At 41.0% G+C, this 16,224-nt stretch overlaps 1 protein-coding gene across 2 annotated transcripts in view; it reads right to left on the bottom strand.

Moving 5' to 3' along the window:
- The window catches only part of LOC136878875 (protein SERAC1), a 315,365-nt gene that overhangs the window by 30,205 nt on the left and 268,936 nt on the right, over window positions 1-16,224 (bottom strand). For both annotated transcript variants that reach the window (XM_067152437.2, XM_068228827.1), the window contains exons 4-5: window positions 8,513-8,811; window positions 6,052-6,197 (exon numbers count right to left, since the gene is read on the bottom strand). In XM_067152437.2, the coding sequence (XP_067008538.2) occupies window positions 6,052-6,197; window positions 8,513-8,811 (445 nt within the window). The remainder of the gene's footprint in view (window positions 1-6,051; window positions 6,198-8,512; window positions 8,812-16,224) is intronic.

Here is a 16,224-nt window from a genome sequence, read left to right as displayed (position 1 = left end):
AGTGAGGTTCGAACCCAATATCTCCCGAATGCAAGCCGACAGCTACGTGACGCAAACCTCGCAGCCACTTGCTTGGTGCTTCCACTTACTTGTGCCAGTCTCTTCACTTTCATCTTGTCTGTATTACCTCCATTTGGTCAACTCTTGGTCTGCCGGGCTGAGTGACTCAAGACGGTTGAGGCGCTGGCCTTCTGATCCCAACTTGGCAGGTTCGATCCTGGCGTATTGAAGGTGCTCAAATACGTCAACCTCGTGACGGTAAAAGAACTCCAGCCGGACTAAATTCCGGCACCTCGGTGTCTCCAAAACCGTATTATTATTAACTTATTATTAACTCTTGCTCTTTTACGACCCCGACGATATTAAGTTTGCAAGGCTTTTAATTGTCACGCACATCGCGGCCCTTTCCTTTCCTTTCCTTTCCTTTCCTTTCCTTTCCTTTCCTTTCCTTTCCTTTCCTTTCCTTTCCTTTCCTTTCCTTTCCGGTAACTCCATTTTCCGAAGAGTCGGATCTCTTTCATTTTTCCTCTGGTTAGTGTTAACAGAGGATGCTTACCCAAATGTACTTCCTCTTAAAACAATAATAAGAACCACCACCATCACTCTTAGGCCCCCCTCTTCTTCGAATATAATAATGTCAATTAGCCCAGCATCTAAGGTAATACCATTGTAACAGTTAATTACAAAACAGCCACGGAAAGTGATGTTTTACTTTACGAGTGACGTTAACGTCGAAACGAGTAAGATAAACTTAACACTTTAGTGGCTGTTACGTACAATGTTTCATTCCATACTACGGCGAATTAACTGTTTTTTTTGCTAGTTGCTTTACGTCGCACCGACACAGATAACTTATTTTTAACCCACGAGTGGTCGCGCGTATAGATTTTATCTAATACGCTATTTTTCTTGATAATGATCTAATACTGTCTTAGTTTTGGTATTTCGATACTAAAAAATATACATTAAGGCTATTTCTTTAAATATTTAGAACATTCTCTTTCTTCAACATGCTTTTATTATAAATAAAAATATACACACACTGCGAAAATGTACTAAAATTTCATAGGTTAATCATTAACAATTTTATTCGTAAAATTGGCACGCCCAATTAATGAAATAAATTCCCCGAAGTAGTGTAGAAAATAATTCTTTAAGAATCCGAACTAGTGAAGCATTGGATTGCTCCGTGTCAGAAGTGTTAACGGAGCTCATAAGGTGTGATGCATCACTATCGACAAGAATAAGCCCCATCAGGAATCACACTTTTATCATTTAATTCCATCCTATTTATAATTAGATCATCTTGTGAGTTCATGGCATTAATACACATACGTCTTACACTGTAAACAGAAAAAAAAAGTTGTGACGCTGCAGGTCGAGTAGTTAGAAATAATCTAACACAGCTCTAGCATGAGCAGTCCCGCGGCTCGAAGCCAAGTAACATGTGGGTGGTGTCCAATTCATAATGTTCTAAAAACGTGCAACCCCTACACCCCTAAAAATAACGGCATGGCGTCGCCAAGGACGAGAGCAAAGCATTCCAGAGAGATCTAACCACTGATCTAGGCACAGGCAATATGGTGTCGAAAAGACTACCGATACTAGATTTTTTCCAACAGCGGGATCGAACCGGAGTTAAAACAAATATTTTAATATAAATAATGTTGACAAGTCGCCACCCAAATCATGCATGATCGAGGCAGCCGTGACCAACAAAATCGATACAACAGTACGTGATCACAATATGATAAAACATAGAGCGGTCATGAATGGAAGTTTAGAAAATCAATATTCGAGAAGAAAGTTCAACCAATCAGACAAGCTGTTGGTGAGCGAACCGGAGTTCAACAAATCAGAGACGCTCTTTAAATAGAAGCGTACGGAAAGGAACTACTGAAGCGTAGTGTAATTTTTCATTCAAAGTGTGGAATGAAATATATATCGAGTTATACAAAATTATGCCCTAGCGTATCTACGAGGTACTGAAACATACATGCATGGATACATACATACATAAATACTTACATACATTAAATACATACCGCGTATTTCAGATACATACAGCTCAATAAGTTGGACGGGTGAAGGAACTGTTCAGTCCCAACTCCTAATTGGTCGGCAGCCTTTCTGCTTTACTTGTGTAGCGGGACGGCGTTCTCTTCCTAAATGCGAATGCTGCAAATTCATGTTAGAGGCAAATGAGTCTTCCGAAGATTCATTAGATGAGAGTGAAAGCATCGTGCACGACGGAAACGGTATTTGTTGACATGACTTCGCTCACAGTGGAGCGTTAGTAAACGTTCCGGTAGTTAATGAATGGAGCAGGGGCGTTAACGAAACGATGAGCGGAGCATATGCTGTTAGTGTATGAGGTAAGGGAAGTCGAATACATGGATTTCTTTTCTGCGGGGCAACCTGATAACGGGAATTATTTAATTAATTAACTTTCATCTCTCTTGTTCGACCTCCGTTGGTCAACTATTGTTCCTTTCCGATCTCGACGGTAGACTATACGGATTACGAGACCTAGGGAGTCTTTCATTAATTAATTTGTATTTATTTAATTTATCATATGGCTTTTAGTGCCGCGAGTATCCGAGGACATGCTCGGCTCGTCTGGTGTAGATCTTTCTATTTGACTCCCTTGGGCGACCTGCTCATCTGGGTGTGAGATTATGATGTTAAAGAGGTAGGGAGATGGTAAAACCCGGTGTCGGCACATACCCTACTCCTGTCGTATGGCACCAAGGGGTCTGCTCAAGGAAACTCGAGGCTGAACTCATGTGGGTGGGAGCGGTGGAATACATCCACGGTATCCCCTGCTTGTCACAAGAGGACCCCCTATGGGTGGGGGGTAGAATAATCCCCTTTGTATCCCCTGCTTGTCGTACGAGGCGAGTAAAAGGGGCCCCAGGTGCTCCCAACTTGGGAGCGTGGATTGGCGACCATGGGGCCCTTAGCTGAGTCCTGGCATTGCTTCCACTTACTTGTGTCAGGCTCCTCACTTTCATCTATACTATCCGACCTCCCTTGCTCAACTCTTGTTCGTTTTGACCCCGACGGTATTAGGTATCGAGGCCTACGGAGTCTCATTTTCACGCCCTTCGTGGCCCTTGTCTTCCTTTGGCCGATACCTTCATTTTTCGAAGTGTCGGATCCCTTCCATTTTTCTCTCTGATTAGTGTTAATAGAAGATGGTTGCCTAGTTGTTCTTCCTCTTAAAACAATAACCACCACCACTACTGTCACAAGAGGCGACTGATACGGGGACCAAGGTCTCTCAACTTGGGAGCGTGGGTTGTCGACCACGGTTTCCCTAGGCGGGTCTGAGATTGCTTCAACTTTTTTCTGCCAAGACCCTTCACTTTCATCTTTCCTATTCGACCTCCCTTGGTCAACGCTTATTCCTTTCCGATCTCGATGGTATTACGTTTGCGGAGCCTAGGGAGTCTTTCACTTTCAAGCCCTTCGTGGTCCTTCCATTTATTTTGCCCGTACCTTGATACCTCGAAGTGTCGGACCTCTTCCTCCCCCCCCCCCTGATTAGTGTTAATAGAGGATGGTTGGCCAGTTGTACGTACTCTTAAAACAATGACCACCACCACCACTACTCGAGGCTTTGCTGAACAGATAAAACAGAGGCTGCCGACATATCGGGAGTTAGAGCTGAAAATCTACGTTTCTGAAGCACTCTTTACTTCTGGCCACCCAATTCACTGGGCTGTATGCAGAGGCCGTGCCACATAACTTTGATCTCTAAGGTAGCAAGCTAATCTTATTATTTCTGTCCTATTATTACTGAAGGTATTGATTTACTGTTATTTTCTACCTGTTGAGTTGCAATCTGCGTCGCCAACAATGCAGTGTAGGGAACCTGCTTGCCGATACGTCGTCCTGCAGTTATCTTTCATCTCGCATGTTGGCAATATGAGGTAATTTCTTTTCGTGACTCGCGAGTTTATTACGTATTACCAACAGTTATACTGCGATATTGTGGAAGTCACTACTGGTAAATCTGGGAATGGAATTAAAAATAGTTTCTTTTCTTATAGAAGTGTAAATCTATTTGGATAATACCAGTTAAATAGAACAGGAATACATTTGAATAATGTATTATATAACGTAAATGGTGTAAGATGACGAATGGAACAGTTTCATAACAAAGGTCTTATTTAATCCAATTCATATGTGGATTTTAATTACAATGTCTGCAGCCCTGAAGATGGTTTTCCGTGGTTTCACATTTTCACACCAGGCAAATGTACCTTAATTAAGGTCATGGCTGCTTCCTTCCCACTCCTAACCCTTTCCTGCCCCCATCGTTGCCATAAGACCTAGGTGTGTCGGAGCGACGTGAAGCAACTTGTAAAAAAATTGCAATGTCTAAGGAGCAAGAAAAGCCTGCAAGTACTCCGAAAAGGAAAGATAAATCATCTACTCTACAAAGCTCGAACGCTATCGTAGATATGTACGAGGAATTGGAAAAGGACAATCAGGTAGATGATGTGAACCGCAGTAATGCACCAATCAAATTACAATTTTTTAAATCTTGTTTTTTGACAGGTTTCTGATTGAATGAGAACCAGGTGATATTGAGGGAAATTTTAACGTTCATAATTAACCTAACCTAATTTAACAGTAGCAAACTGTTAATATGTGTTATTCTTTACTTTATGGAGGTACTGTTTGCAGATCTAAGACTTTCTGTGTTCTTCTTTACTGACGGCATATATGTATATAATAAATTTGCTTATGTATTTTCTTATAGCATGGATTCACAACAGTCAAGATAGAGATAATGAGTTCGAAATTCTTAATTCGTGAGTGATCTTGAAAACTGACCCCCTACCGAGCCCGATAGCTGCAGTTGCTTAAGTGCGGCTAGTATCCAGTATTCGGGAGATAGTAGGTTCGAACCCCACTGTCGGCAGCCCTGAAAAGGGTTTTCCGTGGTTTCCCATTTTCACACCAGACAAATGCTGGGGCTGTACCTTAATTAAGGCCACGGACGCTTCCTTCCCACTCCCAGCCCTTCCCTGTTCCATCCTCACCATAAGACCTACCTGTGTCGGCGCGACGAAAAAAGAAAAGAAAACTGACCCAATTTCTCTTAACGTAGTTTGACTCATTAGTGCCTCTATACGTTAGCTGGGTTTCCCCTAATGTGGTAACCTTGCAGATATAACGGCATGCAAGCTGAAAAATATGTTTTAAAATCTCCTTCCCTCCCCTCTCCCTAAATAAATAAATCAATATAAATAAATAAAAATAAATAAATAAAACCATACATAAATAAGTAAATAAATGTAGTTTATAGTATTTAATAAGTCAAATTCAAAAGATTGGGTGGTGAGTCCAAAAATATACATACTACACAACTAGAGACATCCGCAACCCATCTTCTGGATTGAACCCATATTGTATAACGTTTCTTTCAGCTCATGGCGCCATCAAATATTCAAGCAGTAAAAAAGAAGGAAGGACAGATACAAGCCAAGTTAAGTTCTCAAATTTCTGAAAATCGTAATAAATTATACAATAAAGACACGTCTACCATTTTAAGAATACATATGTTTATAGTAGGCTTAATACATAATATATCAAAATAAAGGCAGAGGATGAATAAAATTGAATTCAGTGAGGGAGCGTGCGTATTAGTTTTCTTTAATTCTTTAGAGAGCTTGGAAACTGACTTGTTTGTTGATATTGTGATTTATTTCATATGGCAGTATGGAGGACACTGCAACATCTGAAGTTTTATGAACAAAATACTCAGGTAAGGTACTCCAATATTGCAGCTTACCCTGAGGCTAGTTTGTATCAGTACTGTTCGGTGATTTTAATATGTAACTAGTCAAGTTGGCAGCCATCTTTGCTTTTCAGTGACCAACCTTATATATGATTCCAAGTATATCTGAGGCATGCTGTACAAACAAACACAGACATTGAATCGGTTGTCTCTAAGACATGAAACTGCTTCTTAGTCAAACAAAATGATCACTTTCACAATATACAGATAAAATATAAGATTTATGGAAATGAAGTTACCTGTTTCGTTTCTTCATCCACAGAGGTCGCCATAGAAAAGGATCTGTTGTATAGTTCAGAGCAATAACACGCACTCCAGGACAGTCTAGTGGGAGCCAATCACGTGGCCAGCATCGCGAGTATTCTTGCTGATCCTGGTCCTGATCCTTGTTAAGAAAATATATTTTGTAGTATTTAATAAGTCACATTCAAAAGATTGGGTGGCGAGTCCAAAAATATACATACTACACAACTAGAGATATCCGCAACCCATCTTCTGGACTGAACCCACATTGTGTAACGTTTCTTGCAGCTCAATATACTCCAACAAAGAACTGTGGAGTAAAATACATGACCAAAACAAAATTTGTTTTTAGGGCTCGGTAAACAATAGTAATTAAAAACTTGCTCTTATGGGCCTTTAATCTTATAAGCAAAGAATTAAGATTCACCAATTCCCTGAGCAGTACCGTAATTAAATGAGCCCAATTTCGGCGATCATAAAATGAACACCGAATCTAATCCAATAATAATAATAATAATAATAATAATAATAATAATAATAATAATAATAATAATAATAATAATAATAATAATAATAATAATAATAATAATAATAATGACGACTTACCATCTGGAAAAGAATAAATACTATGAGCATGAAACATCCCAATCCCCACTAGGAGTGTGGAATGGGATGGGCTGAGATGTAAAAATAATTGAAAATAATATATACTGATGTCGAATCCACTGTTTATGTGTCGCTGAGAAGAATTGTGACGTTCTTGATTCCGTTTAAGTCCACGTTCAGGCTGCATTGAGACGGGGGGCTGAGATAGGCTCAAAAGTAAATAGTCCAAATTAACCAAGAATAGGGGTTGAATCCACTACTTTTGGAGTCGCAAGGCTGATTGGTGACAGTCTCAATGACAGTTGAAATCATGTTTATCGTATCTATAGTCCGACGGGTAAATACATATAGTTATCACTTGCTGGCAGGATGTAGTGTTTACAGTGCACTGTGTCTTCTGGTATGGGCTATATCAAATGTGTTACTTTCATTGACCTCAGTCTCATCCTTGGCTTTGACAATATGAAAGTGACCGAGGTATGAGTGATGCTAGCAGTACCATTCCTTATGCAGCCAGTCCCTGCTATGAATGGTGTGAAAATGTTGCTCATAGGGTCGGTTGGTGTATGCATTTCAGTGGGCTTGGCAGACTGATATGTAATAGCAACTTCTTGCTCAGTGAGGAAAACAACGGGAAACTACCTCACTCCTCATTTCGCTAGTATGCCTCTTCAGTGACACGACAGAAGTTGGAACTGTAGAGTATCAAACCAGCCTGCGGGCTGAATACCCAACATACATACATCACTTTTTTTTTGACAGGATCAAATAGTTCCCGGTCAATTCGAGCTTCCGTAAGGGTAAAGTTTTACTCGAAAATTAAATAATCTGAAACTTGAAATCAAACACATTTAAATAATAAATAACATCTAAATAATAAATAACTCTAATCCCACTGTCAGCAGCCTTGAAGATGGTTTTCTGTGGTTTCCAATTTTCACACCAGGCAAATGCTGGAGCTGTACTTTAAGGCCATGGTCGCTTCATTATCATCCCTAGCCCCTTCCTATCTCACCGTCGCCATAAGACCTATCTGTATCGATGCGAAGTAAATATACTTGCAAAAAAACTCTAAAAATACATAATAGATCGTAAAATATCAAACAACATGCCAAAAAGGAATTATATAAAATTCACTTCACACATAACTAACTGGTAATACAAATCTCAGTAGTAAACATTAAAAAACTATTCGGGCAACACCGGGTACTACAGCTAGTATAGACATAGGCTACAGATGTACTGTACAATGATAACGCAAATGGCAGAATCCTAACTGCAAAATTCACTTGACCACTTTCGGTCGGCGGATGAAGAATGGATCTCGGTCCTCAAGTTACCATGGCTGGTCCATGGTCCAACAGCTCTGCACTCCGATCGACCAACCGAGCAGAGGAGGGGTGGCCACGACTCGACGCCTCTGTATTTGGGAGACGGAGAGGGATTGGTCCCTAACGTCAGCTATCCTGAGAATAGATTTCCGTCGTTTTCCATTCTCCTGCACTAAGGCGAATGCCGAGACAGTTCCTAAAATAAGCCACGGCCGCCAACCCTCTCATCATCTCCGCACCCCTCCTTCTCCTGGCCTGAGAGACGGCGTCACCGTGTAGAAGGCCAGCCTCCCCCTTCAGGGGAGGAATGAAAACATCTAGTAGTAGTAGTGCCATTTTCAAGAATAGCTCTTGCTTTCTGTATCTGAATTTCTGGTCACAGTCAATCAAAGCCTTACTGACCTCTTCTGCTACTCTCCAATGTATTTAACCCTGTTTTTTATCTCGTCAAATGATTTAAAAGAGGTGTTCTGTTCCGCTCATCAACATAAAGTACATTTACTGTAGTTCTACGACTTACCTGCTGATTCACATCCTCATCCTCCTGTTCCTGTTCCTCCTCCTGCACTTGCGAAGAGTAGCCGAAAAATCTGTCCAAGATAGAGTGTCGCAGGGGAACAGCTTTGACGCGCGCTTCCTTCCACTGACCTTGGCGCCACGTATTGTACAGTGAGCCGTGCAGTCCGTGGATGAAAATCACGTCGGCTCGGACGGCGCCCGTCCCTGGGTCGTGCAGAACATCGCAAGTCACACAACGCTCGGGCTCTCCACTGGAAGACTGCAACAACAGCTGCTCGGACTCTGCCTTCCCTGCTTTTCCTGCAAAATATTCGCATTACGGATGAGAGACAGTGTGAAGATCAACTGGTATTAGAAGCCTAAAACTGAACACCAGTGACCTAACTCGAAGAGACAAATCGTTTTACAGCTGAGAAAAAATATCAAAGTTCATTAAGAAGGACGAAAGTTCAATAAATTCAACTTTTTTTGCAAGTTGCTTTACGTCGCACCGACACAGATAGGTCTTATGGCGACTATGGGACAGGAAAGGGTTAGGAGTGGGAAGGAAGCGGCTGTGGCCTTAGTTAAGGTACAGCGGCAGCATTTGCCTGATGTGGAAATGGGAAACCACAGAAAACCATCTTCAGGGCTGCCGGCAGTGGGGTTCGAACCCACTATCTCACGAATGCTGAAATTCAACATTTAAGAGGGTAGGCCGCGTGGCAGTGACTATTTGTACGGCCGAGTTTGTATAACAAAGATGAAACACATTACTGTGTCCATATGATAGAAGTAAGTTATTGTTAGAGATGGTAGATTTTCGCAGTCTCAATAAATGAGGATTATGGCAAAATGCTGTAAGTGTATGGGAAATTTTTAAGGATGAATAAGTGTATCAATGCACTTTTTAAATCTGCAGTAAAAAAGCGAAACTGGGAACAAAATGCAAAATGTGTTCCTGGCAAGTTCAGCACCAAGAAGTCCCATGAATGTATCACAACTCCACGTCTCTGATGGACTTTTGTATCCATGACATTCCCTACACTCGACAATTTCTAGGAAGGAATTGCGGCTTTTCATGCCTATCATGACAACATACCCGTGTGAGTGTACTTTTTCTGCTCTCACAAATATAAACTATGTGCAGAAACAGAGCTAATGTAGAGGCCGATCTTCGGTTCGAATAACTACACTTGGTCTTTAGAAAACAGCGCCATCCGCCCCAATGATCCAACAACCGCAACACGTGAATTGTTTCAACTATATTTCCAGATCCAGACAGTTGTAATTATTAGCCAAGTATCACAGTGTTTTATAATTTCTGTACATTTATACGATATCTTTATGTAAATGAAGTTAAAATAAACTTTCAAACAAAGTAAATGAAAATGAAAACCTACAACCTATTTTCCAGTCATTGACCGGGTCAGGGATGTAATGAATGAAGCAGATATAGGCTGTTAGTACGATGGGGTCGCCACTCCCAAAGTGATTTATTAATGAATGATGGATGCAATGAAATGAGAATGGAGAGTGTTGCTGGAATGAAAGATGACAGGAAAACCCGGAGTACCCGGAGAAAAACCTGTCCCGCCTCCGCTTCAAACAAAGTAAATATTAATCCTAAATTATACGAAGAAAATCAAACATGGTACCATTATAAAATTATATATTTTTGTTTTCTGAATGCTGACATCCAGTGAATGTTCTATGGCTAAGGGGTCCTCGGACATGCATGCGATATGTTTAGGGGCCTCAGAAACAACAAGTTTGCGAAACCCTGTCGTAAAGAATGACACCCTCTCTCAAGCCAGGAGATATGTTACAGTCATTAGAGGTATGGCGAAGGGTGAGAAGGGAGCGGCCGTGGTCTATAAAAGGAATTGTGCCGGCAATTGCCTTAGTGAGGAGAATGGTAAACCACGGAAAACAATTCTCAGGTCAGGCGACAGTGGGACCAGCCTACCACCTCTCTGTTTCAACCCATAGCTTCTTTCTTTCTTTCTTTCTTTCTTTCTATCTTTTCCTTTTCAAGTTTTTACTCCGTGCCCTCCAGGGGTACGGCGGGCTTTCTGGAAGGTGACACTGTCCTTCCGGCCAGGAGATGTGTTACGCTGATTTGAGGTGTGGTGATGGCGACAGGAGCCGGCCCCGCGGTGTATGAATAGCGTGCCTGACTCTTACCCGGAGGCCCCGGATTCGATTCCCGGCCACGTCAGCGATTTTTTTACCTGTATCTGACGGCTGGTTCGAGGTTCACTCAGCCTACGGTGATTACCATTGAGGAGCTATCTGATGGTGAGATGGCGGCCCCGGTCTAGGAAGCCAAGAATAACGGCCGAGAGGATTCGTCGTGCTGACCACATGACATCTCACAATCTGCAGACCTGCGGGCTGAGCAGCGGTCGCTTGGTAGGCCATGGCCCTTCGGGGCTGTTTGGTTTGGTTTGGGAGGCGACAGGAGAGCAGCCGTGCCTTAATAAGAATGGAAGACCACGAAAACGATTTTCAGGACAGCTCACAGCCTCCCGAATTCAGAGGTCTCATTCAAGCTGTAACTGCTCGGTGAGAGATCATCTAAAAATCTCGCCAAGTTAGCAAATAAGTATTGCTAACCTCGAAAGGAGAAATTATTCTCCGTTTTCAAGAATTCGTTCTCCCCATCGAGGTACAATGCCAAGGCGTGCCAGTCCAACTGCAGAACCCCAATGGCAAAGGGGCGAAACGCTACCCACAACACACACACACAGCCTAATACCCAGTCTACTGCCGCGCAAGCCTTATTATTCTTTTTCAATTTGTTTCTGGTGCGCTATTCTTAGAGTCTTGAGATATGGATGGTGGGTTAGTTATCGGTGTACAGAGTGATCAGTAGAGTTCAGAAGTTTATGACCTAAAGAAGTACAAAATATGCCAACAGATATGTATGTCCTTAAAAACTCGGTAAATATGACATAAAAAAGCAAAATGTGACCTAAAAATGATAAAATATGACGTAAGCATTTTAGGGATAGGTAGCAAGTATTAGATTATTACTAATATTAGAAGTGATTAGTGATAATACAGCAGACACATTTAATCATGCAAACTGACAGAGCTCCAGTAGGTAAATTATTATTATTATTATTATTATTATTATTATTATTATTATTATTATTATTTGCTAGTTGCTTTACGTCGTACCGACACAGATAGGTCTTATGGCGACGATGGGACAGGAAAGGGCTACGAGTGGGAAGGAAGCAGCCGTGGCCTTAATTAAGGTACAGCCCCAGCATTTGCATGGTGTGAAAATGGGAAACCAGGGAAAACCATTTTCAGGGCTGCTGACAGTGCGATTCGAACCTACTATCTCCCGAATACTGAATACTGGCCGCACTTAAGCAACTCCAGCTATCGAGCTCGGTATAGGTAAAGTAAAACTTTATACATTCATTCAGCATTATATCTCTGAGTCGTAGTTCTCATTCTGTTTTCTTAAAAAATAACCAACAACAAGTTGCTTTACGTCCCACCGACACAGATAGGTCTTATGGTGACGATGAGATAGAAAGGGTCAGGAGTGGGAAGGAAGCGGCCGTGGCCTTGATTAAGGTACAGCCTGGTGTGAAAATGGGAAACCACGCAAAAAAATCTCCAGGGCTGCCGACAGTGGGGTTCGAACCCACTATCTACCGAATGCCAAAAATGAATTATTAGCATGCTTTTTGGTAACTGTCGGCGGACGTTCGTACAACATCTCTTTCTCGGGATCACTTCTTCTAAACCAGCTACCTGCTTTGGGTTAAGAAAGAAAAATACATCTACCACAGTATTTTGAAATCGTGTGTTTGAAAATTGATGCAGATAACACGTACCGTACCTTGTTAAAAACGAGGCCCCAAATTCAACAAAAATAACTAAATATAACTAAATATGACCTTATATCACAAAAATGAGCAAAATATAACTAAACATGACCTTATAATCACAAAAATAAGCAAAATATGATCAAAGCAATAAAAATGGCCGAAATATGCATCTATATGCAACGTAAAATTGCTTTAAGCGGGGTCAGAGACCCATCATTCATACTTATTTTTCAGATTTCGCGTAAAATGACCTCAGGAATGAAATACGAGTTTTCCTGAACATCAGAAACTTAGAGGTCAGTATTTTGTAAAATTATCGTGCGTTACAAATACCAGATGGTTCACTGAGCTGCGTTGAATCCGAGAGTAATTGGTGCACGTCAGGGCTTGAGAGTCTGGATTCAACACTGATCATTGAGTAGCGAGATTATGTTGCAATAGTCAAATAAAAGTTATTAAGTTCGGAGATCACAGTCCGGCTCCTTGGCTGAATGGACAGCGGACTGTCTTTCAGTTCAGAGGGCTCTGGGTTCGATTCCCGCCGGGCGGGGAATTTTAACTTTGTATGGCTAATTTTTCTCTGTCTCAAGAGTGGGTGTCAGTATTTGTCTCAATACAATTCTCTTCATCTACACGCAACCCATAACAATACTAACCACCACAGAAACAAGCATACGGGTGGCGTCAGGAAGGACATCCGGCCGTAAAACTGGTACAAATCCATATCTAGGGCCGACACCAATAAATAAAAGAAGAAAAAAGTAGTAGTGTTAGTACTTCGGAGATCTCTCTTAAACTACCGCGTCTTATTTTTCTTTCAATTTACAGAAACAATGGCATACAAGAACCAGAAAGAAAACATACAGATGAACTCTAGGGAAGACGATGTGAGCTGTCAGACACTTTCGGTTAGAGGGTTTACGGAATTGCAGAGAAAACTTACAGGAATTAAGAAAGGAAATCATTGCCTGTCGGTAGGAAGAAAAAGAGAGTAAGTCAAATAAGGTCCCAGACGTTAATTCTTCAAATAAGAAATGTCATTCTAAAGTGAAGTCAAAATCCAGCGAAGCAACCAAGAAAATAAAAATAGAAGTCAGAACACGCGAGGAAAGACAGAATTAAGCAGAATCAAGAATTTGATGAAGAAACAAAAAGAACAGGAAGTGTACCACTGGAGAAATGCATAGGAAAATACAAGAACTGTTTCTCATTATCAGTAGCCTGACAGGGAAAAGAGAGAATTGCAATGGAAAGAAATAATCGAAAAGGTAAATGAAATGCAGAGGAACTTCCAGCTCACATACCTGATGATACTCCGCTTCAATAGGGTCAAGAAATGCAAGAAACTGATGATGTTTAGAGCAATCTAACTGTTACTCGAAGGGCTAGAACCACTTGGAAACGCAGCGGATGGAAGCGAGTTCAGAGGAACATACAGAAGAATCAGTCCTAGAGAAGAAGTTAAAAAAATGGAAAAAATAAGTAGGTGCAAAAGAAAATGAAAAGTAGGCCTACATGAAGAGAATTTAATGTTTAAATGAAAACACAGAACATTGAGTCTGAAGCTGAGAAGCAACTTCAAAGCCCAAGAAAGGGATCACTTTATCACTTGTATTCAAGCAAGTCACCGCCATGCCACTTCAAATTTCAAAATATTAGTTTTTCAAAAACATTTTTACCCTTGAGTTCAGTTGAATTTTATTTCTCATTCTACCAACCCAAAGGAATGGACGTATAACTATTGTGCTAATATATCTGATTATTAATAAATAATGTTATTTGCTTTAAGTCCCACTAACTACTTTTATGGTTTTAGGAGACGCCGAGATGCCGGATTTTAGTCCCGCTGGAGTTCTTTTACGTGTCAGTAAATGCACCGTCATGAGGCTGACGTATTTGAGCACCTTCAAATACCACCGGACTGAGCCAGGATCGACCCTGCCAGTTATGATTATTAATTTTTGTAAATAAAATAATCAAGTTTAACATTCTATGCAATTTCAGAACCACCCACAAACCAAATGATGGTAACTTTAGACGACGCTCGATGGGAAAAGTCAGAATAGAGTAATAGTAATTACAAACCGCAGGAAGATTATGCTGTTCACTGTGTTTTGCGTTTCTTTTTTCTCGTTTACTGTTGTCGTAACAAGTTACTGCTTACTTACGAAGCCTTGATTTATTAGTGCAATTCTTGATCGTAACCTATCTTTGTTACAATTTTAAGGTCTGTACATTTATTTTTCAACGGAAGATGTCTTGATAAAGGACGAAACATGTATCGAATTTTAATGTTGTCTTAATGAAGACAGGCAATTTGTATTGTAAAGGTAGAGTGTATGATCAAGAATTGCACAAGTAGTTACAACTTTAAGGGGTTTCACGATGAAGTTTATTTTATATAAAGCCTTTATTTGTTGTCATTTGCATTCTTCAAGTTGCACACAGTTGTTAATTTCCTAATAAAGTAAACATATGACTCTCATATGTTGTATGATTAAATTATATTCCTCACGCTCTGGGCTGTTGATTTAATTAAGGGAACTCATTTTGCTCCTTTTCCCCCCGCAGTACGCCACCTGGGACACGGTAGTAAACATTCTCCTCAAAGAACGGAAGCTAAAACATTATGTGATTGCGGATGTATTCATTAAGGTTTCTTTTTATTTTTTATTTCAACAAGTGCACTAAAAAGAAAGTTGTAATCATCAGCTGCTGCTGTTATTTACAGCTTGCAGGTAACAAAGAACCACAGACACTTGCCAGCACTTGAGACAATCTACAATCATTTATCTCACTTCTCAGTACTGTCCTTATTTACAATACAGTCAGACTTCTGGCCAAATGCTAGAATAGTTGCACTGAAAAATACTGTTGTAAATAAAGTACTAAACCAAACCAAACACCATGTCGCAACAGCCCCGGAGGGCCTTGGCCTATCAAGCGACCGCTGTTCAGCACGAAGGCCTGCAGATTGTGAAGAGTCGTGTGGTCAGCACGACGAGTCCTCTCGGCCGTTATTCTTGGCTTTCTAGACCGGGGCGGCTATCTCCCCGCCAGACAGCTCCTCAATTGTAATCACGTAGGCTGAGTGGACCTCGAACCAGCCCTGACCTGGCCGGGAATCGAATCCGGGGCCTCCTGGAAAGAGGCAGGCACGCTACTCCTACACCGCGGGGCCGGCTTCTTACCATTAACACTGTTAGCAAAATTCCATGCCTTCAATAAAGGCCATTACCGGAGTGCCATTATCAACCGTTTACTGTGTCTGTAAAAATATCTTACCAGACCGACCGACTGGCTGCGTGGTGAGAGTCACCTATAGTAGACAGTGGGTTCGAACTCCACTGTCGACAGTCTGAAGATGGTTTTCTGTGGTTTCCCATTTTCACACCAAGCAAATGCTGGAGCTGTTCCTTAATTAAGGCCACGGTCGCTTCCTCCCCACTCCCAGCCCTTTCCTATACCTTCGTCACCATAAGTCTATGCAGCAGCAGCAGCAGCACTTGCTTCCTTTTAAAAGGATATATTTTTTATCCCTTACAGCCAGTACCGGTTTACAAACTTAGGTAATAGTTCATAGGTTTTTGTTATGATTTATAATGAAATTATAATGGTGAAAAGTAGTAATTATAATATTTTTATTTTTCATCGTTTTGTTAGCTTCATAAAATTATTCCTTATAGGTTCACTTTTGCTGTTAACTGTTCCATAATTGTCTTTGTAAATAGTTAACTATCTCTCAATCATTATTTTATGGAGGTTCCAAATCAATCAATCAATCAATCAATCAATCAATCAATGATCTGTATTTAGGGCTGTAACTCAGGTGGCAGATTTCCTATCCATTCTTTACCTTGCCTTTCTTTAAAATTCCACA

Source organism: Anabrus simplex, chromosome 8 (assembly GCF_040414725.1).
Source record: "Anabrus simplex isolate iqAnaSimp1 chromosome 8, ASM4041472v1, whole genome shotgun sequence".
NCBI classification, from domain to species: Eukaryota; Metazoa; Arthropoda; class Insecta; order Orthoptera; family Tettigoniidae; genus Anabrus; species Anabrus simplex.
The sequence above is the reverse complement of the archived record's forward strand: the minus strand, read 5'-3'. Positions and strand labels throughout refer to the sequence as shown.